Source organism: Scyliorhinus torazame, chromosome 16, assembly GCF_047496885.1.
Source record: "Scyliorhinus torazame isolate Kashiwa2021f chromosome 16, sScyTor2.1, whole genome shotgun sequence".
Classification (NCBI taxonomy): domain Eukaryota; kingdom Metazoa; phylum Chordata; class Chondrichthyes; order Carcharhiniformes; family Scyliorhinidae; genus Scyliorhinus; species Scyliorhinus torazame.
In genome coordinates, this window is record NC_092722.1 from 198,563,745 (window position 1) to 198,587,027 (window position 23,283).

Sequence of the window (23,283 nt, forward strand, 5' to 3'; positions counted from 1 at the left end):
ATATCAGCCTACGTAACAACACTTGACATGTTTCTGAGAACTGTGACCAGGTGTTCTGTAAGTCTCTTATAATATTCAGTGGTTGCTGTTTCTCGACGTAGGTCTCCTGAATTCAGCGATTTCCTGAGGAAGGCATTGGAGAAGAATGTCGAGGTCAGGTGGTCATGCCAGCAGCTGCTACAGGTGAGGATTTAACCCGAGAATAGAGCCATCTCCACATTCTGACTTGCACCAGTGAAGCTGGAGAGGGGGGGCTGAACGAATCACTGTTGCGATATTATTGTGACCCATCCTGATTGGTAAATATGCAGCTCGGAGGCCAAAGACCGAACACAGAGCAGTCCAATTTTGGGAATGGGAACACGGAGCAATCCAATTTTAATCGCTGACTTTTTCAGCTAGGAAATGGCAGCATAATGATAACATTGGCGAGTAATCCGGAGGCGCACAGCAATGCTCTGGAGCTCAAATCCACAGGGACAACTGAGACAATTTCAACTCAATTAATTAATAAATCTGGAATACAAAAAATAGTCTCCGTAATACTGACCATGAAACTACTGAATTGTCACAAAACCTTGTTCACTAATGTCCTTCAGGAAGGAAATCTGCCGTCCTTACCTGGCCTGGCCTACATGTGACTCCAGACCCACAGCAATGTGATAGAGTCTTGACCACCTTCTGAAATGGCCGAGCAAGACACTCAATTGTATCAAAATGTCAACACTGTGGGTGTACCCACTCTCGATACTGTGGGTGTATCCGCTCTCGATACTGTGGGTGTATCCGCTCTCAATACTGTGGGTGTACCCGCTCTCGATACTGTGGGTGCACCCACTCTCGATACTGTGGGTGTATCCGCTCTCAATACTGTGGGTGTACCCGCACTCGACACTGTGGGTGCACCCACTCTCGATACTGTGGGTGTATCCGCTCTCAATACTGTGGGTGTATCCGCACTCGACACTGTGGGTGTACCCGCTCTCGATACTGTGGGTGTACCCACTCTCGATACTGTGGGTGTATCCGCACTCGACACTGTGGGTGTACCCGCTCTCGATACTGTGGGTGCACCCACTCTCGATACGGTGGGTGTACCCGCTCTCGATACTGTGGGTGCACCCACTCTCGATACTGTGGGTGTACCCGCACTCGACACTGTGGGTGTATCCGCTCTCGACACTGTGGGTGTACCCGCACTCGACTCTGTGGGTGTACCCGCTCTCGATACTGGGTGTACCCGCTCTCGATACTGTGGGTGTACCCGCACTCGACTCTGTGGGTGTACCCGCACTCGACACTGTGGGTGCATCCGCACTCGACACTGTGGGTGTACCCGCACTCGACACTGTGGGTGTACCCGCACTCGACATTGTGGGTGTACCCGCACTCGACACTGTGGGTGTATCCGCACTCGACACTGTGGGTGTACCCGCACTCGACTCTGTGGGTGTACCCGCTCTCGATACTGTGGGTGTACCCGCACTCGACTCTGTGGGTGTACCCGCACTCGACACTGTGGGTGTTCCCGCTCTCGTTACTGTGGGTGTACCCACACTCGATACTGTGGGTGTACCCGCACTCTACACTGTGAGTGTACCCGCTCTCGATACTGTGGGTGTACCCGCTCTCAATACTGTGGGTGTACCCGCTCTCGATACTGTGGGTGTACCCACTCTCGATACTGTGGGTGTACCCGCTCTCGATACTGTGGGTGTACCCGCACTCGACTCTGTGGGTGTACCCGCACTCGACACTGTGGGTGTTCCCGCTCTCGTTACTGTGGGTGTACCCACACTCGATACTGTGGGTGTACCCGCACTCTACACTGTGAGTGTACCCGCTCTCGATACTGTGGGTGTACCCGCTCTCAATACTGTGGGTGTACCCGCTCTCGATACTGTGGGTGTACCCACTCTCGATACTGTGGGTGTACCCGCTCTCGATACTGGGTGTACCCGCACTCGACACTGTGAGTGTACCCGCACTCTACACTGTGAGTGTACCCGCTCTCGATACTGTGGGTGTACCCGCTCTCAATACTGTGGGTGTACCCGCACTCGACACTGTGGTGTACCAGCACTCTGCACTGTGGGTGTACCCGCTCTCGATGCTGTGGGTGTACCCGCTCTCAATACTGTGGGTGTACCCGCTCTCGATACTGTGGGTGTACCCGTACTCGACACTGTGGGTGTACCCGCTGTCGACACTGTGGGTGTACCCGCTCTCGACACTGTGGGTGTACCCGCTCTCGACACTGTGGGTGTACCCACTCTCGATGCTGTGGGTGTACCCGCACTCGACACTGTGGGTGTACCCGCACTCGACACTGTGGGTGTACCCGCACTCGACACTGTGGGTGTAACCGCACTCGACACTGTGGGTGCACCCACTCTCGACACTGTGGGTGTACCCGCACTCGACTCTGTGGGTGTACCCACTCTCGACACTGTGGGTGTACCCGCACTCGACACTGTGGGTGCACCCACTCTCGACACTGTGGGTGTACCCGCACTCGACTCTGTGGGTGTACCCGCACTCGACTCTGTGGGTGTACCCACTCTCGACACTGTGGGTGTACCCACACTCGACACTGTGGGTGTATCCGCACTCGACACTGTGGGTGCACCCACTCTCGACTCTGTGGGTGTACCCACACTCGACACTGTGGGTGTACAAGCACTCTGCACTGTGGGTGTACCCACACTCGATGCTGTGGGTGTACCCGCTCTTGATACTGTGGGTGTACCAGCACTCTGCACTGTGGGTGTACCCCACTCGACACTGTGGGTGTACCCACACTCGACACTGTGGGTGTATCCGCACTCGACACTGTGGGTGTATCCGCACTCGACACTGTGGGTGTACCCCCACTCGACACTGTGGGTGTACCCGCACTCGGCAATGTGGGTGTATCCGCACTCGACACTGTGGGTGTATCCGCACTCGACACTGTGGGTGTACCCACTCTCGACACTGTGGGTGTACCCGCACTCGACACTGTGAGTGCACCCACTCTCGACACTGTGGGTGTACCCGCACTCTGCATTGTGGGTGTACCCCACTCGACACTGCGGGTGTACCCACTTTCGACACTGTGGGTGTACCCGCACTCGACACTGTGGGTGTACCCGCACTCGACACTGTGGGTGTACCCGCACTCGACACTGTGGGTGTATCCGCACTCGACACTGTGGGTGTATCCGCACTCGACACTGTGGGTGTATCCGCACTCGACACTGTGGGTGTACCCGCACTCGACACTGTGGGTGTACCCGCACTCGATGCTGTGGGTGTACCCGCTCTCGACACTGTGGGTGTACCCGCACTCGACACTGTGGGTGTACCCACTTTCGACACTGTGAGTGTACCCGCACTAGACACTGTGGGTGTACCCGCATTCGACACTGTGGGTGTACCCGCACTCGACACTGTGGGTGTACCCACTCTCGATGCTGTGGGTGTACCCGCTCTCGACACTGTGGGTGTACCCGCACTCTGCACTGTGGGTGTACCCGCACTCTGCACTGTGGGTGTACCCACACTCGACACTGTGGGTGTACCCACACTCGACACTGTGGGTGTATCCGCACTCGACACTGTGGGTGTACCCACACTCGACACTGAGTGTACCCACTCTCGACACTGTGGGTGTACCCACTCTCGACACTGTGGGTATACCCGCTCTCGATACGGTGGGTGTACCCGCTCTCGATACTGTGGGTGTACCCGCACTCTGCACTGTGGGTGTACCCGCACTCTGCACTGTGGGTGTACCCGCACTCTGCATTGTGGGTGTACCCACACTCTGCACTGTGGGTGTACCCACACTCTGCACTGTGGGTGTACCCACACTCGGCACTGTGGGTGTACCCACACTCGACACTGTGGGTGTACCCGCACTCGACACTGTGGGTGTACCCACACTGTGGGTGTACCCGCACTCGACTCTGTTGGTGTACCCGCACTCGACTCTGTGGGTGGACCCGCACTCGACTCTGTGGGTGTACCCGCACTCGACACTGTGGGTGTACCCACTCTCGACACTGTGGGTGTACCCGCACTCGACTCTGTGGGTGTACCCGCACTCGACACTGTGGGTGAACCCGCACTCGACTATGTTGCTGTACCCGCACTCGACTCTGTTGGTGTACCCGCACTCGATACTGTGGGTGTACCCACTCTCGATACTGTGGGTGTACCTACTCTCGACACTGTGGGTGTACCCACTCTCGATACTGTGGGTGTACCCGCACTCTACACTGTGGGTGTACCCGCACTCGACACTGTGGGTGTACCCACTCGCGATGCTGTGGGTGTACTCACTCTCGATACTGTGGGTGTACCCACTCTCGATACTGTGGGTGTACCCACACTCGACACTGTGGGTGTACCCACTCTCGATACTGTGGGTGTACCCGCACTCGTCACTGTGGGTGTACCCACTCGCGATGCTGTGGGTGTACCCACTCTCAAGACTGTGGGTGCACCCGCTCTCGACTCTGTGGGTGTACCCACTCTCAAGACTGTGGGTGCACCCGCTCTCGACATTGTGGGTGCACCCACTCTCAACACTGTGGGTGTACCCACTCTCAACACTGTGGGTGTACCCGCTCTCGACACTGTGGGTGTACCCACTCTCAACACTGTGGGTGTACCCACTCTCGACACTGTGGGTGTACCCACACTCGACACTGTGGGTGTACCCGCACTCGACACTGTGAGTGTACCCGCCCTCGACACTGTGTGTGTACCCGCACTCGACACTGTGGGTGTACCCGCACTCTACACTGTGGGTGTACCGCTCTCGACACTGTGGGTGTCCCAAGAGTCTGATCCTCTCCTCATACCAGAGTTCGATCCTGTCCTCAGCTCGGACCGGAGTCTGATCCTGTCCTCGTCCCGGAGTCCGATCCTGTCCTCAGCTCGGACCAGAGTTCGATCCTGTCCTCAGCTCAGACCAGAGTCGGATACTGTCCTCGTCCCGGAGTCCGATCCTGTCCTCAGCTCAGACCGGAGTCCGATCCTGTCCTCAGCTCGGACCGGAGTCTGATCCTGTCCTCAGCTCGGACCGGAGTCCGATCCTGTCCTCAGCTCAGACCGGAGTCCGATCCTGTCCTCAGCCCGGACCGGAGTCCGATCCTGTCCTCAGCCCGGACCGGAGTCCGATCCTGTCCTCAGCCCGGACCGGAGTTCGATCCTGTCCTCAGCTCGGACCGGGCTCCGATCCTGTCCTCAGCTCGGACCGGAGTCCGATCCTGTCCTCATCTCGGACCGGAGTCCGATCCTGTCCTCAGCTCGGACCGGGCTCCGATCCTGTTCTCAGCTCGGACCGGAGTCCGATCCTGTCCTCAGCTCGGACCGGGCTCCGATCCTGTCCTCAGCTCATACCAGAGTCCGATCCTGTCTTCAGCTTGGACCGGAGTCCGATCCTGTCCTCTGCTCATACCAGAGTCCGATCCTGTCTTCAGCTCGGACCGGAGTCCGATCCTGTCATTTCATAGATTTCATAGAATTTACAGTGCAGAAGGAGGTCATTCGGCCCATCGAGTCTGCACCGGCTCTTGGAAAGAGCAACCTACTCAAGGTCCACACCTCCACCCTATCCCCATAACCCAGTAACCCCACCCAACACTATGGGCAATTTTGGACACTAAGGGCAATTTATCATGGCCAATCCACCTAACCTGCACATATTTGGACTGTGAGAGGAAACCGGAGCACCCCAAGGAAACCCACGCACACACGGGGAGGATGTGCAGACTCCGCACAGACAGTGACCCAAGCCGGAATCGAACCTGGGACCCTGGAGCTGTGAAGCAATTGTGCCATCCACAATGCTACCGTGCTGCCCAGCTGAGACCAGAGTCTGATCCTGTCCTCAGCTCATACCAGAATCCGATCCTGTCCTCAGCTCGGACCGCGGTCCAATCCTGTCCTCAGCTCGGACCGGGGTCCGATCCTGTCCTCAGCTCGGACCGGAGTCCGATCCTGTTCTCACACCGGAGTCCGATCCTGTCCTCAGCTCGGACCGGGGTCCGATCCTGTCCTCAGCTCGGACCGGGGTCCGATCCTGTCCTCAGCTCGGACCGCGGTCCGATCCTGTTCTCACACCGGAGTCCGATCCTGTCCTCAGCTCGGACCGGAGTCCGATCCTGTCCTCAGCTCGGACCGGAGTCCGATCCTGTCCTCAGCTCGGACCGGAGTCCGTACCTGTCCTCCATTCGGACCGGAGTCCGATCCTGTCCTCAGCTCGGACCGGAGTCCGATCCTGTCCTCAGCTCGGACCGCGGTCCAATCCTGTCCTCAGCTCATACCAGAATCCGATCCTGTCCTCAGCTCGGACCGGGGTCCGACCCTGTTCTCACACCGGAGTCCGATCCTGTCCTCAGCTCGGACCGGAGTCCGATCCTGTCCTCAGCTCGGACCGGGGTCCGATCCTGTCCTCAGCTCGGACCGGAGTCCGATCCTGTCCTCAGCTCGGACCGGAGTCCGATCCTGTCCTCAGCTCGGACCGGAGTCCGATCCTGCCCTCAGCTCAGACCGGGGTCCGATCCTGTCCTCACACCGGAGTCCGATCCTGTCCTCAGCTCGGACCGGAGTCCGATCCTGTCCTCAGCTCGGACCGGAGTCCGATCCTGTCCTCAGCTCGGACCGGAGTCCGATCCTGTCCTCAGCTCGGACCGGAGTCCGATCCTGTCCTCAGCTCGGACCGGGCTCCGATCCTGTCCTCAGCTCGGACCGGGGTCCGACCCTGTTCTCACACCGGAGTCCGATCCTGTCCTCAGCTCGGACCGGGGTCCGACCCTGTTCTCACACCGGAGTCCGATCCTGTCCTCAGCTCGGACCGGGGTCCGATCCTGTCCTCAGCTCGGACCGGGGTCCGATCCTGTCCTCAGCTCGGACCGGAGTCCGATCCTGTTCTCAGCTCGGACCGGGGTCCGATCCTGTCCTCAGCTCGGACCGGGGTCCGATCCTGTCCTCAGCTCGGACCGGGGTCCGACCCTGTTCTCACACCGGAGTCCGATCCTGTCCTCAGCTCGGACCGGGGTCCGATCCTGTCCTCAGCTCGGACCGGGGTCCGATCCTGTCCTCAGCTCGGACCGGGGTCCGATCCTGTCCTCAGCTCGGACCGGAGTCCGATCCTGTCCTCAGCTCGGACCGGGGTCCGATCCTGTCCTCAGCTCGGACCGGAGTCCGATCCTGTCCTCAGCTCGGACCAGAGTTCGATCCTGTCCTCTGCTCAGACCAGAGTCCGATCCTGTCCTCAGCTCGGACCGGGGTCCGATCCTGTTCTCACACCGGAGTCCGATCCTGTCCTCAGCTCGGACCGGGGTCCGATCCTGTCCTCAGCTCGGACCGGGGTCCGATCCTGTTCTCAGCTCGGACCGGGGTCCGATCCTGTCCTCAGCTCGGACCGGAATCCGATCCTGTCCTCAGCTCGGACCGGAGTCCGATCCTGTCCTCAGCCCGGACCGGAGTCCGATCCTGTTCTCACACCGGACCGGAGTCCGATCCTGTCCTCAGCTCGGACCGGGGTCCGACCCTGTTCTCAGCTCGGACCTGGGTCCGACCCTGTTCTCAGCTCGGACCGGGGTCCGATCCTGTCCTCAGCTCGGACCGGGGTCCGATCCTGTCCTCAGCTCGGACCGGGGTCCGATCCTGTCCTCAGCTCGGACCGGGGTCCGATCCTGTTCTCACACCGGAGTCCGATGCGGATCTCAGTCGACCTGCACATTCTCAAGTTCTTGCAGTTGTCACCAGATAATAATGAGGTGTGGGAATCCTGGCCAATTATCCAGTCACTCAACTCAGCAGTATTGAGGCTTATTTGATGTCCCATTAGAGATCAGTGTAAGGATGGAGTCTGTCTTTCCTGATTTCTGTGATTCAGTTCCAGAGTGGACAGGATCGGATTTTTACCAATGAAGCGACAGGGAATGTCTAGGAATTCTGTTCTGTTCTGAGTGCATGTAGAGCTTCATTGACCTGTCACAGTGTACGCGCCACTCATTCTGTGCAACGCAACAGCTGCTCTCTATATCTGAACAGCCAGAGAGTGTGCAGATTGAGAATTCAGGGAGAAACAGCTGAAGGACAAGCAGGGGCAGCTTTGTGGAGTCTATCTTTCCTTCCACGAAGATCATAAGAAAAATAGCAACTTCATGTCTATTAGACTATGCTGTATTCGCCTAAGACCCCATGCATCTGTGAGTATCGAGCATGTTTATCAGATGCCTGTGTGTGTGTATTTGCATTGGGGTAAGAGGCTTGCAATGTGCTTTGTTATTCTAAACCATTGGTGCTGAGAAAATGTACCGTCTTCATCAAACAATGTAATGTGTAGAGTCCTCATGTCAACGTCAAATGATTCTGAACCCGTTCCACTTCATTAACCTTTGCCCCATGCTGATCTGAAGTCTGTTCCATTCCCCATTAACCCTTACTGATTTAAAGTCCCAGATATATTAACAGAATTCAGATTCCACCAGCTCCCGTGGTGGGATTTGAACCCATGTCTCCGGAGCATTAACCCGGACCTCTGGTCCAATGACATCACCACGGCACCATCGTCTCCCTAATGGAAGATATCAGACATGAAATGTTAACTCTGGTTCTATTCCTAGATGCTGCTGAAACCATTGATTATATTCCGCATTACCCGTTTTCATTCCATTCCCACTGACCCTTTCTCAGTACCAATCCAGAATGAATGCTTATTGGTCAGTCTTTTTGTTGTCTGATGACAACAAAGCCTGAGAGTTAAAAGAAATTGAACGGAATGTTCTCGAATTGTACAGCAGATCCATCAAGAAAGAGAGGGCACAGATTTAAAGTGATTTGCAAAAGAAGCAAATGTGAATTGAGAAAAACCCTTTTCACCCAGCGAGTGGGCGGCCTGGAAGTGTGGTGGAGGCAGATTCCAGTGAGGCATTCAAAAAGGCTTTAATAATTGTACAGAAACAATGTGAGGGGTACGGGGATGGCACTCGGTCATGATGCTCCTTTGGAGAGCAGGTACAGACAGGATGGGCCACATGGCGGCCTCCTGCACCATAACAATGCTGTGATTCTATGGACATTTGAAGAGACAAATCAACATTCCAGCTGGGATACAAATCCGAGGAAGGACCCTGCCTGAGACTTGACCATCGGCTGCTGTGCAATTCAGATTTGAGTATTCCTTTATGCTCTGTAAAAGTAAACAGTCTCTTGCTACAGCCTAACTTCAACCATTTTTAAAATGACTTCATCTAAGTGGTGTAGCAACCCTTGAGAATGCCGTTGAGCCTCAACGTCTCTTTATTTTCTCAATGGATGCTCTACTGTAGACTGGTGCAGCACAGTCATGCATGAAGTTCAAGATTCAGTAGCAGAGACCTGGTGGCAACATACGACATAGAACAACATAGAACATACAGTGCAGAAGGAGGCCTTTCGGCCCATCGAGTCTGCACCGACCCATTAACACCCTATCCCGGAACCCAAGAACTCCTCCTAACCTTTTTTATTGGTCACTAAGGGTAATTTATCATGGCCAATCCACCTAACCTGCACGTCTTTGGACTGTGGGAGGAAACCGGAGCACCCGGAGGAAACCCACGCAGACACGGAGAGAACGTGCATACTCCGTACAGACAGTGACCCAGCGGCGAATCGAACCTGGGACCCTGGCGCTGTGAAGTCACAGTGCTAGCCACTTGTGCTACCGTGCTGCCCAATTCAGGCCTTGGATATTAGCCTAGGACATGAGAGGGACTTCTTGCATTCATTGGATGTATACATCAATAGTGAAGGAATGGTGATATAATTCACCGGTCAGGATGGTGTGTGGTATGGAAGGAAACATATAGGTGTTTGTGTTCCAGTGCACCTGCTGTCCTTCTCCTGCCTCTCGAGGTTACTGGTTTTGGATGTCTGTGAAATACCGTGTCTGAGTATTTGTTCCTAAATCTACTCCTCTTTCTCTACAGCACCCGTTTGTGGTGAATGTTGACAGCAGTAAGCCAGTGAGAGAGCTAATTGCAGAAGCAAAGGCAGAGGTCACAGAAGAGATTGAGGAGAGCAAGGAAGATGAAGAGGAAGAGGATCCTGAAAACGCAGCAGTGAGTATCAGATATCATGACCAGTAATCTGAACCTTGGCGGGAGGGCAGTGGTTAGCTTGCTTGCTTCACAGCTTTATGTCCATTACTCAAGTGCACCATCTCGCCAGATCTCAAACCCAACCACCCGCCAGATCATTAAGTGAAGCACCTTGACCGGATAGAGAACACGGATTTGTTAGGACCTGAATGTCATCATGAAACAAAGGCCTCTGTGCATTGGGGGGTAATTATCAAGTCACCGGCAGGGACTTCAGGAGACAGGTCTTCCCCAAACAGGACGAGAAAGTGGAACTCGCTACCACAGTGAATAATGTTGCTGCATTTAAGGGGAAGTTCAGCAAACATGAGGGAGAGGGATACAATGATCGATTTAGATGAAGGAAGTTGGAAGGAGGCTCGAGTGGAGAATAAATAGCTCAGGATGGCCTGTCTCCGTGCTGTGTATTCAATGTAATCCCATGTGTTCAGCAGGTGCTGGGATGAAAAGGTGCTATTACGTTGCTCGGTGTAATATATTGATCACCAACTGGTGAGAAAGATGTAGAGAAACAAATCTGCAGCAAACTCCATTGAGGTGCAAAAATAATGGAATAGTTATAATGGGAACTTTAATTATCCAGATGCAGACAGGCAGTGGTGATGTAAAGGACAGAGGGTGACAAGAGTTGCGAGAGTGTGCTCAGGAGAATGTTCGGCAGCAGTATGTGTCCAGTCGCTTGAGAAAGACGGCACTGCTGGGCCGGGTTCTGGGAATGAGGTGGGCCAAGTGTGTCAGTGGGAGAACATTTAGGAGACAGTGATCATTGTATCATGAAGCAACGGAAAAGGAGAACAACAAGTGTTAACTGGGGAAAAGCCAACTTCGATGGGGTAGATTTAGATCTGGGCCGATTTATTGGGGCCAGAGGTTGGTAGGAAAAATGGGAGCTGAACAATGGATCATCTTCAAAGAAGAGAGTGCAGCTCCAACAACAATCAGGAAGCTTGTCGCCATCAAAATAAAACAGCTCACACTATTGGCATCGCACCCACCACCTTAAATATTCACCCCCTCCACCACTGACACACCGTGTGTACCATCTACAAGATGCACTGCAGCAACTTGGCAAGCCTACTTTAATAGCACCTTCCAAACCCGCAACCTCTACCAGCAAGAACAGCACATGCCTGGGAACACCACCACCTGTAAGTTCCCCTCCCTGCAACACACCATCCTGACTTGGAAATATATGGCCAACCCTTCACTGTCGTCACCTCAAAATCCCAGAATTTCTGCTGAAATTCACTGTGCACTGCAGAAGCCCAAGGGAAGAGGCTCACTACTACCTTATCCAGGGGAGTTAAGGATGGATAATAAATGCTGGCCTTACCAGTATCAGCCAGATTTATTGAATGAATGTAAAAAGAGGGTACAGTACATTATTTTACAATAGAGAGAGCTGGATGATCTAAGTGACCTTCCTCAGCACTTTTTATCATGGGAAAGGGATAATAATAATCGCTTATTGTCACAAGTAGGCTTCAATGAAGTTACTGTGAAAAGACCCTAGTCGCCACATTCCGGCGCCTGTTCGGGGAGGCCGGTACGGGAATTAAACCCACGCTGCTGCCTTGTTCTGCATTACAAGCCAGCTGTTTAGCCCACTGTGCTAAACCAGCCCCATGGGTTTGTTCTGGGAGAATGTGCTTCATTCCTTCACTAATTAAGTATCACTAAGTAAGTGTGCAGGTCCAGCAGGCAGTAGAGAAGGCATATTGGCCTTCATAGCGCGAGGATTTGAGTATAGGAATAGGGATGTTTTACTGCAATTGTGTTGGGCATTGGTGAGGCCACACCTGGAGTATTGTGTGCCGTTTTGGTGTCCTTATCTGAGTAAGGATGTTCTTGCTATGGACGGTTTGCAGTGAAGGTTTACCAGACAGATTCCGGGGATGGCGGGACTGTCATATGAGGAGAGACTAATTCAGTTAGGATTATATTCATTGGCTTTCAGAAGAGTGAGAGGGGATCTCATAGAAACTCATAAAATTCCAGAATTAGGGGTCATAGTTTGAGGATAAGGGGTGAACCTTTTAGGACTGAGATGAGGAGAAATGTCTTCACCCAGAGAGCAGTGAATTTGGAATTCACCACCACTGAAAGTAGTTGAGGCCATAATGTTGTGTAATTTCAAGAAGGAATTAGATACAGCTCTGGGGGCTAAAGGGATATGGGGAGGGGGGGTAGGCGGATCAGGGTATTGAACTTGATGATCAGCCGCGATCATGATGAATGACGGAGCAGGCTCGAAAGGCTGCTTCTGTTTTCTGTGTATTTTTCTATGTATTTAGTAACTCCACTTACACACAAGGGCCATCTTTCTCCACTTGTGTTTCGACTAACACCATCTTCTAGTTAAGATGGTGGGCACCTGGCTCTCATTAATGTTTCTCTTTGCAGCTACTCAGCTAGTGCACCTCAGCTAGTACAGACTTCCCGTTTATAAATGGCAGTCCTATGTCTGTCTTTCTGCTCTGGTGTGGACTCGGTGTTGGAATATCTTTGTTCCATGCACAGTACTAGCTCTGAATAGAGCTGTAAAATAAATTAACTGCACCTGTATAACTATATAAGCAGCAAAAGAATTTATTGTTGTTTTCCTCCAGGTTTTGCCAGGACATAAACGTGCCCCATCAGATATCAGCACAGCCAGCTCCGAAGACGAGAAACTCTCCCAATCTCCGTCAACCCTTGAATCTGTTTCTGAGAAAACCGAGACCGAGCCAGTTGAGGAAAACACGGACAGGGTCAGTGACAAGCTGTCAGATGAGGGGATTGGCACCAGCGAAGGAGAGAAGCCGGAAAATGACAGGTTGATGGAGAACAATGTTTCCGACATCAGTAATGAAGAGATGCCAGGAGATAGCGAGGACCTGAATGTTGAGACTGGGAAACCCCCGGCACCTGAAGAGAAATCTGAGACAGAGGGGTCGACTGTAGAAACCCCAGGAGCTGAGGAAAGACCTGAGGAACATCCGAAGGAAGGTGAGGTACACAAAGATATTAGAGAACCTGAAGAGGGGAAAGAAAATACAACTGGTGAGGAAGAACAAGTGGCAGTCACAGAGCCAAAGGAAGGAAAGGCTGAGAGGGAGAAGCATCCAGAGGCTGAGAGAGGGAACACAGCAGTCAACACTGAACGGACAGAGGCCTTGGCAGTGACTGAGCCAGTGAAAGTGGAGGATGAAGCTTCCACCATAACAGAGATCAGTTTGCAACCGAAAGAGGATGTAACTGAAGCAGCGCTGGACGTGACTGCTGGGGAAAGAGAACAGGAGATGGCAGAACCAACGGTAACCACACCAGCACTTCCCAATGAAAAAACAAAGCAGGAGCAACTGGCTGATGGCCTCAAAGTGCACTCCGCTACACAATCGATGGAAGCGGCAGGAGGTCCTGAGGTAGACATTGTAAGTGAGAGTGGTGTAAATGTAGGACACACTTCAGAGACAGAAGCCAAGACTCGATCTGCAACGAACCCTTCCCCAGCAGGGGTAATACTGAATGGAGAGTTACCTGACACACAGGGGGCCATGCCTTGCAAAGTGAAGCAAGCCAAAAGTGGGAGTCTAGAGGACATAAAGCTAGAGATGATTCCTGAAATTAGTGTCATCACAGAGGAGATGAAGGAAAATGTGGATCCAGCTGCTCAACCCAAGAGCATTGGTAAAGAGAAAGAGCGAGATGCGGATTCTGGGAGCGGGTCAATGGCCGATAACAACAGCATCGACTTGAGCCTGTCCATTTCCAGCTTCCTGTCCCGTAACAAGGACACCGGATCCATATCACTCCAGGTAACAGACTCCAGTCCAAAAGCAGAACTAGCTTTTTCAAATAATGTTTAGTTTGAAGAGAAGACTGCCACTGACTGACCATCACGCGTTATTTTTGACAAAGTGATGATTGGCCTTTGTTGGAATGTTTGGTTGATTGGGTTGAATTAGGCTCTTCAGCCATTTGTTCTCATGTTTTCAGAATATCAATCCCACCATTTTCCTTTCACAGTTTTAACATTTAGCTGAATGAGAAAATGAGATGTCAATCTGAATTCTCACCCAAACCACAAATATCAAAATTAGTATTGCATTGGAATATCACCAGGGGTTCCTCACTCCCGTCCTAACCTGGGGCTACAATCCACAACATTCTGATCCAGGGCCTTAACTCTGATTGCAATAAATGTGGGTGTTTACAGTTCTGGGCTGTGAGCTGCTCTGATTATATGTCACCAATTGTTGCTATTAGTGAACCCTACATCCTCTATGATTTGGATTCCATCTCCACTAACAAGGGATCAAAACATAGGCACGATAGCACAGTGGTTAGCACTGTTGCTTCACAGCTCCAGGGTCCCAGGTTCGATTCCCAGCTTGGGTCACTGTCTGTGCGGAGTCTGCACGTTCTCCCCGTGTCTGCGTGGGTTTCCTCCGGGTGCTCCGGTTTCCCCTCACAGTCAGAAGACGTGCAGGTTAGGTGGATTGGCCGTGATAAATTGCTCTTAGTGACCAAAGGTTAGGTGGGGGCACTGGGTTACGGTGATAGGGTGGAGGTGTGGACTTAAGTAGGGAGCTCGTTCCAAGGGCCGGTGCAGACTCGATAGACCGAATGGCCTCCTGCCCTGTAGATTGATTCCATGATGAAAACATAGTACTGCTGATGCTGAAAATCTGAAATAAAAAGATTGAACCCTGGGAATACTCAGCAAGTCAGGCAGCATCTGTGAAGAGAGAAACAGAGATAAATGCTTCAGGTTGGTGACCTATCCTGATCCCAGACCTCCAATATTTTCTGTTTTGATATCTGAACATTGAATCCTTGCTCCGTTTACTTAGACACAAGCCGTTCAGCCCATCACACAATTTGTTTTGTTATTTTCCACATGAGCCATCCGCCTGGCCCTGACTCCACCCCAATCCTAAATCTCAGGAACATGTTTATTTGTCGAATGTGTGATGTTGGGTACCTGTGCCTTTTGTCACTCTGCGACTGATTGTCAGGAGCAAGCCAGCATTGAGGGCCAGACCTCCACCAGGCTCTCACTCTGATAACCAGGTGAAACCTGATGATGCAAACAGACTTTGCATGGGAAGATGTGAGGCGTGACGTCATTCAGCAAGTTGCCTTTTATAACATCTCTTGAGGGTGGGTAAAAAAGCACCTTGGATTTCTTCCCTACATTAAATGCAAGTTGCTATTGGGATCAAGATTATTTAATTAGATGATCATAGAATTTAAAGTGCAGAAGGAGGCCATTCGGCCCATCAAGTCTGCACTGGCCCTTGGAAAGAGCATCCTACGCCTCCACCCTACCCCCATAACCCAGTAACCCCACCTTCACTCAACTGCTCCCAATGCATTTACATCCTTCCTTAAATAAGAAGTACGAAGTCTTACAACACCAGGTTAAAGTCCAACAGGTTTGTTTCGATGTCACTAGCTTTCGGAGCGCTGCTCCTTCCTCAGGTGAATGAAGAGCTATGTTCCAGAAACATATATATAGACAGATTCAAAGATGCCAGACAATGCTTGGAATGCGAGCATTAGCAGGTGATTAAATCTTTACAGAGATTTGCCTGGAACACGCTGCGACAACGAATGAACGGACATTGTGCGACAATCACCAGGCAGGAATGTTCCCTTCCAGTCGGGGAACACTTCAGCAGTCAAGGGCATTCAGCCTCTGATCTCCGGGTAAGCGTTCTCCAAGGTGGCCTTAAGGACCCGCGACAACGCAGAATCGCCGAGCAGAAGCTTATAGCCAAGTTCCGCACACATGAGTGCGGCCTCTACCGGGACCTGGGATTCATGTCGCATTACATTCATCCCCCACCATCTGGCCTGCGAAATCCTACCAACTGTCCTGGCTTTACACAATTCACACCTCTTTAACCTGGGGTTACCCCATCTCTGGATCTGTAAAGATTTAATCACTTGCTAATGCTCGCATTCCAAGCATTGTCTGGCATCTTTGAATCTGTCTATATATATGTTTCTGGAACATAGCTCTTCATTCACCTGAGGAAGGAGCAGCGCTCCGAAAGCTAGTGACATCGAAACAAACCTGTTGGACTTTAACCTGGTGTTGTAAGACTTCTTACTGTGCTCACCCCAGTCCAACGCCGGCATCTCCACATCTTAAATAAGAAGACCAGTAATGTACACGGTACTCCAGATGTGGTCTCACTTATATGACAGAATAACCTCACAACTTTTATATTAAATTTCCCTCGCAATAAATGTTAACAATCTATTAGCTCTCCTAAATACTTGCTGCACCTGCATATTAGCCTTTTGTGTTTCGTGCATTAAGACAAACAGATCTCTCTGCATCTCAGAGTTCTGCAATATTTCACAATTTCGATAATAAGATTCTTTATATTCTTCCTGCCAAAATGGACAATTTCACATTTTTCTACATTATACTCCACTTGCCAGATCTTTCCCATTTTAACCTATCTATTTCTTTTTGTAACTTCCCGACATCCTTTTCACAACTTGCGCTCCTGCCTATTTTTGTCTCATCAGCAAATTTTGCAACCATCCCATCCATCCCTTCGTAGAGTTCATTCATATAAATTGTAAGCAGTTGAGGTCCCAGCACTGATACTGTGGCACATCACTTATTGCATCTTGCCAACCTGAAAAAGACCAATATATACCTACTCTCTGTTTCTTGTTCGCCAGCTAATATTCTGTCCATGTCATTATGTTGCACCCTATACCATGAGCTTTTATTTTCCGCAATAACCTTTGAGTGGGCACTTTATCAAATGCTTTCTGGAAAGTACAATATATTCATCAGTTCATCTTTATCCACAGTACAATTCACTTCCTCAAAGAACTCCAGTAAGTTGGTTAAACATCATTTCCCTTTCACAAAACCACGTTGACTCTGCCTGATAACCTTCAACTTACCCAAATGTCCTGTTATTTAGCTTCTGCATCTAACATTCTCTCTATGACAGATGTTAAGCTAACTGACCTGCAGCTTTCTGTTTTCTGCCTCCCTCACCTTTTGATAATGGAGACATTTGATATCCTCCAAACTAATGGAAGCATCTGCAAATCTCGGGAGTTTCAGAAAATTAAAACCAATGTCCCAACTTTCTCATGAGCCACTTCTAGAACTTGGATGCAGGACCTGGGTCAGCTTGCGACTCCAACAATTCACTCCGTGCCACTTCTCTGATGATTGTAATTTTGAGTTCCTCCCTCCCCTCCCATTTACTGATTCATAGCTGCTTCGGGGATGTTACTTGTATTCCCTATAGCGAAGGCCGATGCAAAAGACCTGTAAAATTCATCTGTCAGTTCCTTGTTTTCCATCATCAATTTTCCAGACTCACTTTCTAAATCACCAAGGCTCACTTTGTTAACTCTTCATAGAATCATAGAATCCCTACAGTGCAGAAGGAGGCCATTCGACCCATCGAGTCTGCAACAACCCTCTTAAAGAGCACCCCACCTAGGCCCAATCCCTGTAACTCCATAACCTCACCTAACTAAGGGGCAGCGTAGCAATTTACCATCTAACCTGTACATCTTTGGGCTGTGGGAGGAAACCGGAGCATCCGGAGGAAACCCACGAAGACACGGGGAGAACGTGTAAACTCCACACACACAGTTTTTCTTTTTAAAATATTTATAAAAACTCTTACTATCTGTTTTTGTATATCTCTGCTATTCTAATTTTTCCCTCCTTTTAGTCATCCACTGCTGTTCTTCCTATTCTGTCCAATCTTCTGACCTGCCGCCCTTTGTACAACTATGTGCTTTTTCTTTCAGTTTGATACTTTCTTTAACTTTTCTAGTTACCCCGGATGGTGGGTCCGCCCCCTGGAGTTTTCCTAACTTTTTGGAATTCATCTAGTTTGCATTCTGAAATTTTTCCCTTAACTGTTTGCTACATAGTTGTGAGAGATTATAATCAATCCCATTTTATTGCACAATACCAGGTATACTGTAGCCTGCCCTCTGATTGGCTCCGGAACTAGCTGTTCTAAGAAACTAAGTAACCCATCCTACAAGCAAATCAATGTATTGCTAATTCCTAATTGCTAATGGGGCGGGCGATGGGAGGGGTGGGGCGGGTAGCGCAGTGGGCGGGTGGTATGGGGACCGGTGCAGGGGCTGGAGGAGAGGGGACCGGTGCAGGGGCGGGCGGCGAGGGGACTGGTGCAGGGGGCGGGCGGAGAGGGGATCGGTGCAGGGGGCGGGAGGAGAGGGGATCGGCGCAGGGGGCGGGCAGAGAGGGGACTGGCGCAGGGGCGGGTGGAGATGGGTACCGGTGCAGGGGCGGGCGGAGAGGGGACTGGCGCAGGGGCGGGCGGAGAGAGGACTGGCGCAGAGGCGGGCGGAGAGGGGACCGGTGCAGGAGCGGGTGGAGAGGGGACCGGCGCAGGGGCGGGCGGAGAGAGGACTGGCGCAGAGGCGGGCGGAGAGGGGACCGGTGCAGGGGCGGGCGGAGCGAGGACTGGCGCAGAGGCGGACGGAGAGGGGACCGGTGCAGGAGCGGGTGGAGAGGAGACTGGTGCAGGGGGCGGGAGGAGAGGGGACTGGTGCAGGGGCGGGCGGAGAGGGGATCGGCACAGGGGGCGGGCAGAGAGGGGACCGGTGCAGGGGCGGGCGGAGGGGGGACTGGTGCAGGGGCGGGAGGAGAGGGGACTGGTGCAGGGGGCGGGCAGAAGGGGGACTGGTGCAGGGGGCGGGCAGAGAGGGGATCGGCGCAGGGGCGGGAGGAGGGGGGACTGGTGCAGGGGCGGGCGGAGAGGGGCCTGGTTCAGGGGCGGGCAGAGAGGGGACTGGTGCAGGGGGCGGGCAGAGAGGGGATCGGCGCAGGGGTGGGCGGAGGGGGGACTGGTGCAGGGGGCGGGCAGAGAGGGGATCGGTGCAGGGGGCGGGTGGAGAGGGGACTGGTGCAGGGGCGGGCGGAGAGGGGACTGGTGCTGGGGCGGGCGGAGAGGGGACTGGTGCTGGGGCGGGCAGAGAGGGGACCAGTGCAGGGGGCGGGCGGAGGGGGGACCGGTGCTGGGGCGGGCAGAGAGGGGACCAGTGCAGGGGGCGGGCGGAGGGGGGACCGGTGCAGGGGCGGGAGGAGAGGGGACTGGTGCAGGGGGCGGGAGGAGAGGGGACTGGTGCAGGGGGCGGGAGGAGAGGGGACTGGTGCAGGGGCGGGAGGAGAGGAGACTGGTGCAGGGGGGCGGGAGGAGAGGGGACTGGTGCAGGGGGCGGGAGGAGAGGGGACCGGTGCAGGGGGCGGGAGGAGAGGGGACTGGTGCAGGGGCGGGAGGAGAGGGGACTGGTGCAGGGGGCGGGAGGAGAGGGGACCGGTGCAGGGGCGGGAGGAGAGGAGACTGGTACAGGGGGGCGGGAGGAGAGGGGACTGGTGCAGGGGGTGGGCAGCGTGGGGACCAGCGCAGCGAGCAGGTGGCATGGGGGTCAATGTAGCAGATGAACGGTGCAGGGACCGGTGGACTGGCAGCGTGGGACCAGCGCAGCAGACGGGCGGCAGGGGCTCTGATGTAGCGGGTGGTTTGTGTTTTTTGCTCATTTGTTTCTTGTTATGGTAACTTATCAGGAATTGAGGCAACAGAAAAAAACATTGAAGAAAACTCGGAAGTTTATGGTGGATGGTGTGGAGGTAAAAGTGACAACATCAAAAATTGTTACGGATAATGACAAAAACAATGAAGAAATGAGATACCTCAGGTAAGAGTCTGATTGCTGATTACTTTTCTTTATCGTTAATTGTAATGTCTTTTAAAAAAAATTTAATACCCAATTTCTTTTTCCCAATTACGAGGCAATTTACCGTGTCAATCCACCTACTTGTTTTGGGTGTGGGGGTGAGACCCACGCAGACACGGGGAGAATGTGCAAACTCCACACGGGCAGTGACCCGGGGCCGGGATCGAACCCGGGACCTCGGCCCCGTGAAATTGTAATATCAGTTGTTAAGATGTTGAATTTCATTTTGGATCAAATGACTTTTCGATGAATTTCTAATTTTGGTTCGAGATTATCCCTCAGTGAGTGTGTAACATCAAATTACACTTGTCAGCAATACTTCAATTCTTGGTATTTTCGTAGCTCAGTGATTCACACTAGTTCCTTTAGGCAAGCCTTTCCTACTAATTTTAGGACATTGTATCTTGTGTAATCTGACTTTACAGATTTATGCGGATTAATAATTTATTTCCCTCCTTACAGACATTTACTTCATAAATTAAGGAAAGACATGTGTCTTAAAAAGCACCTTTTCACTGCTCTCAGATTTAATTGTATGTTTAGTGAATTAATTTGAATTGTTGTGACTTATTTTTAACTTAAAGTTTATAATGGATATTAAACTCGGACTGAAATATTTCAACCTACAGCTAATGTATTTAGAATTCAATGAAACATGAAAGGTTATTAAAATATTTAAACTTAGGAAGAAGTAACAGAGCCCAGAGAACCATGGATGACCAGAAATATTCAGGATACAATGAGAAGGAAGACAGAGGCTTTTAATAACTACAAGGGAAGCAAATCAATATAGGCATTAGTGGAGTACAGAAAGTGTAGGATGGAACTTAAGAAAGCAATTAGGAGAACAAAGAGGGGATATGAGAAATCTCTAGCTGGTAAAAGTCGTTCTGGTCGGCACATTATAGGAAGGATGTGATTGCATGGAGGATGGTGCCTGGGATGGAACATTTATGAAGAGATTGGATAGACTTGGGTTGTTTTCGCTGGAGCAGAGAAAACTGAGGGGCGACCTGATCGAGGTGTACAAGATTATGAGGGGCCTGGACATATAAAGGTGGATAGGGAGCAGCTGTTCCCCTTAGTTGAAGGGTCGGTTACTCGGGCACAAAAGTTATAGATGAGGGGCGGGAGGTTCAGAGGGGATTTGAGGAAAAACCTTTTTACCCAGAGGGTGGTGACGGTCTGGAACGTACTGCCTGGGAGGGGGGTGACGGTCTGGAACGTACTGCCTGGGAGGGTGGTAGAGGCGGGTTGCCTCACATCCTTTAACAAGTACCTGGATGAGCACCTGGCACATCTTTATATTCAAGGCTGTGGGCAAAGTGCTGGAAATGGATTTAGGATTGGCAGATCAGGTGGCTTCCATGCAGCGGTGCAGACTCGATGGGCCGAAGGGCCTTTTCTCCACTGTATTTTTCTGGAATTTTGTAACATAATAAAATAAATACAACAACAAGATCTGCAATTGGCTTGTTACTGTTTGCAAGAATATCCTTGAATACAAAAAGAAAGCTCCCACCACTTGTTGGAAAGCATTCTGTCTCGAAATAGCAAACGCTGTCTGTCACTAGTTTTAGAACTGACATTTTGATTTGATGCACAACATATTTACAGAACATACACATGAGAAAGAAAACAGTAATAGAGTCGTAAACCCCGGCAACAGGCCCTTTGGCCCACCATGTCTGTGCTGACCATCACACACCAATCTATACTAATCCCATTTACCATCACTTGCTCCATTGCCCACTCTGCTGTGGTGATTTAAGAGCTTGTCCAGATGCTTCTTCAATGTTGTGAGAGTTCCTGCCTCCACCATCCTCTCAGGCAGCGCGTTCCATATTCCCACATCCTCTCAGGCAGCACGTTCCATATTCCCACATCCTCTCAGGCAGCGCGTTCCATATTCCCACATCCTCTCAGGCAGCACGTTCCATATTCCCACATCCTCTCAGGCAGCACGTTCCATATTCCCACATCCTCTCAGGCAGCGCGTTCCATATTCCCACATCCTCTCAGGCAGCGCGTTCCATATTCCCACATCCTCTCAGACAGCGCGTTCCATATTCCCACATCCTCTCAGACAGCGCGTTCCATATTCCCACATCCTCTCAGGCAGCATGTTCCATATTCCCACATCCTCTCAGGCAGCACGTTCCATATTCCCACATCCTCTCAGGCAGCACGTTCCATATTCCCACATCCTCTCAGGCAGCACGTTCCATATTCCCACATCCTCTCAGGCAGCATGTTCCATATTCCCACATCCTCTCAGACAGCGCGTTCCATATTCCCACATCCTCTCAGGCAGCATGTTCCATATTCCCACATCCTCTCAGGCAGCACGTTCCATATTCCCACATCCTCTCAGACAGCACGTTCCATATTCCCACATCCTCTCAGGCAGCACGTTCCATATTCCCACATCCTCTCAGGCAGCGCGTTCCATATTCCCACATCCTCTCAGGCAGCACGTTCCATATTCCCACATCCTCTCAGGCAGCACGTTCCATATTCCCACATCCTCTCAGACAGCACGTTCCATATTCCCACATCCTCTCAGGCAGCATGTTCCATATTCCCACATCCTCTCAGGCAGCACGTTCCATATTCCCACATCCTCTCAGACAGCACGTTCCATATTCCCACATCCTCTCAGGCAGCATGTTCCATATTCCCACATCCTCTCAGGCAGCACGTTCCATATTCCCACATCCTCTCAGGCAGCACGTTCCATATTCCCACATCCTCTCAGACAGCGCGTTCCATATTCTCACATCCTCTCAGGCAGCATGTTCCATATTCCCACATCCTCACAGGCAGCGTGTTCCATATTCCCACATCCTCTCAGACAGCGCGTTCCATATTCCCACATCCTCTCAGACAGCGCGTTCCATATTCCCACATCCTCTCAGGCAGCGTGTTCCATATTCCCACATCCTCTCAGACAGCGTGTTCCATATTCCCACATCCTCTCAGACAGCGTGTTCCATATTCTCACATCCTCTCAGGCAGCACGTTCCATATTCCCACATCCTCTCAGACAGCGCGTTCCATATTCCCACATCCTCTCAGACAGCGTGTTCCATATTCCCACATCCTCTCAGACAGCGTGTTCCATATTCCCACATCCTCTCAGACAGCGCGTTCCATATTCTCACATCCTCTCAGACAGCGCGTTCCATATTCCCACATCCTCTCAGGCAGCGTGTTCCATATTCCCACATCCTCTCAGACAGCGTGTTCCATATTCCCACATCCTCTCAGACAGCGTGTTCCATATTCTCACATCCTCTCAGACAGCACGTTCCATATTCCCACATCCTCTCAGACAGCGTGTTCCATATTCCCACATCCTCTCAGACAGCGCGTTCCATATTCCCAC

The 23,283-nt window shown here is 51.9% G+C and overlaps 1 protein-coding gene across 1 annotated transcript in view; it reads left to right on the top strand.

The window, feature by feature from the left end:
• slka (STE20-like kinase a) overlaps positions 1–23,283 on the top strand; it is a 193,031-nt gene that overhangs the window by 93,285 nt on the left and 76,463 nt on the right. Inside the window, 4 exon segments of the mRNA XM_072479761.1 lie at positions 102–183; positions 9,975–10,106; positions 12,755–13,942; positions 19,726–19,856. Coding sequence (XP_072335862.1) covers positions 102–183; positions 9,975–10,106; positions 12,755–13,942; positions 19,726–19,856 — 1,533 coding nt within the window.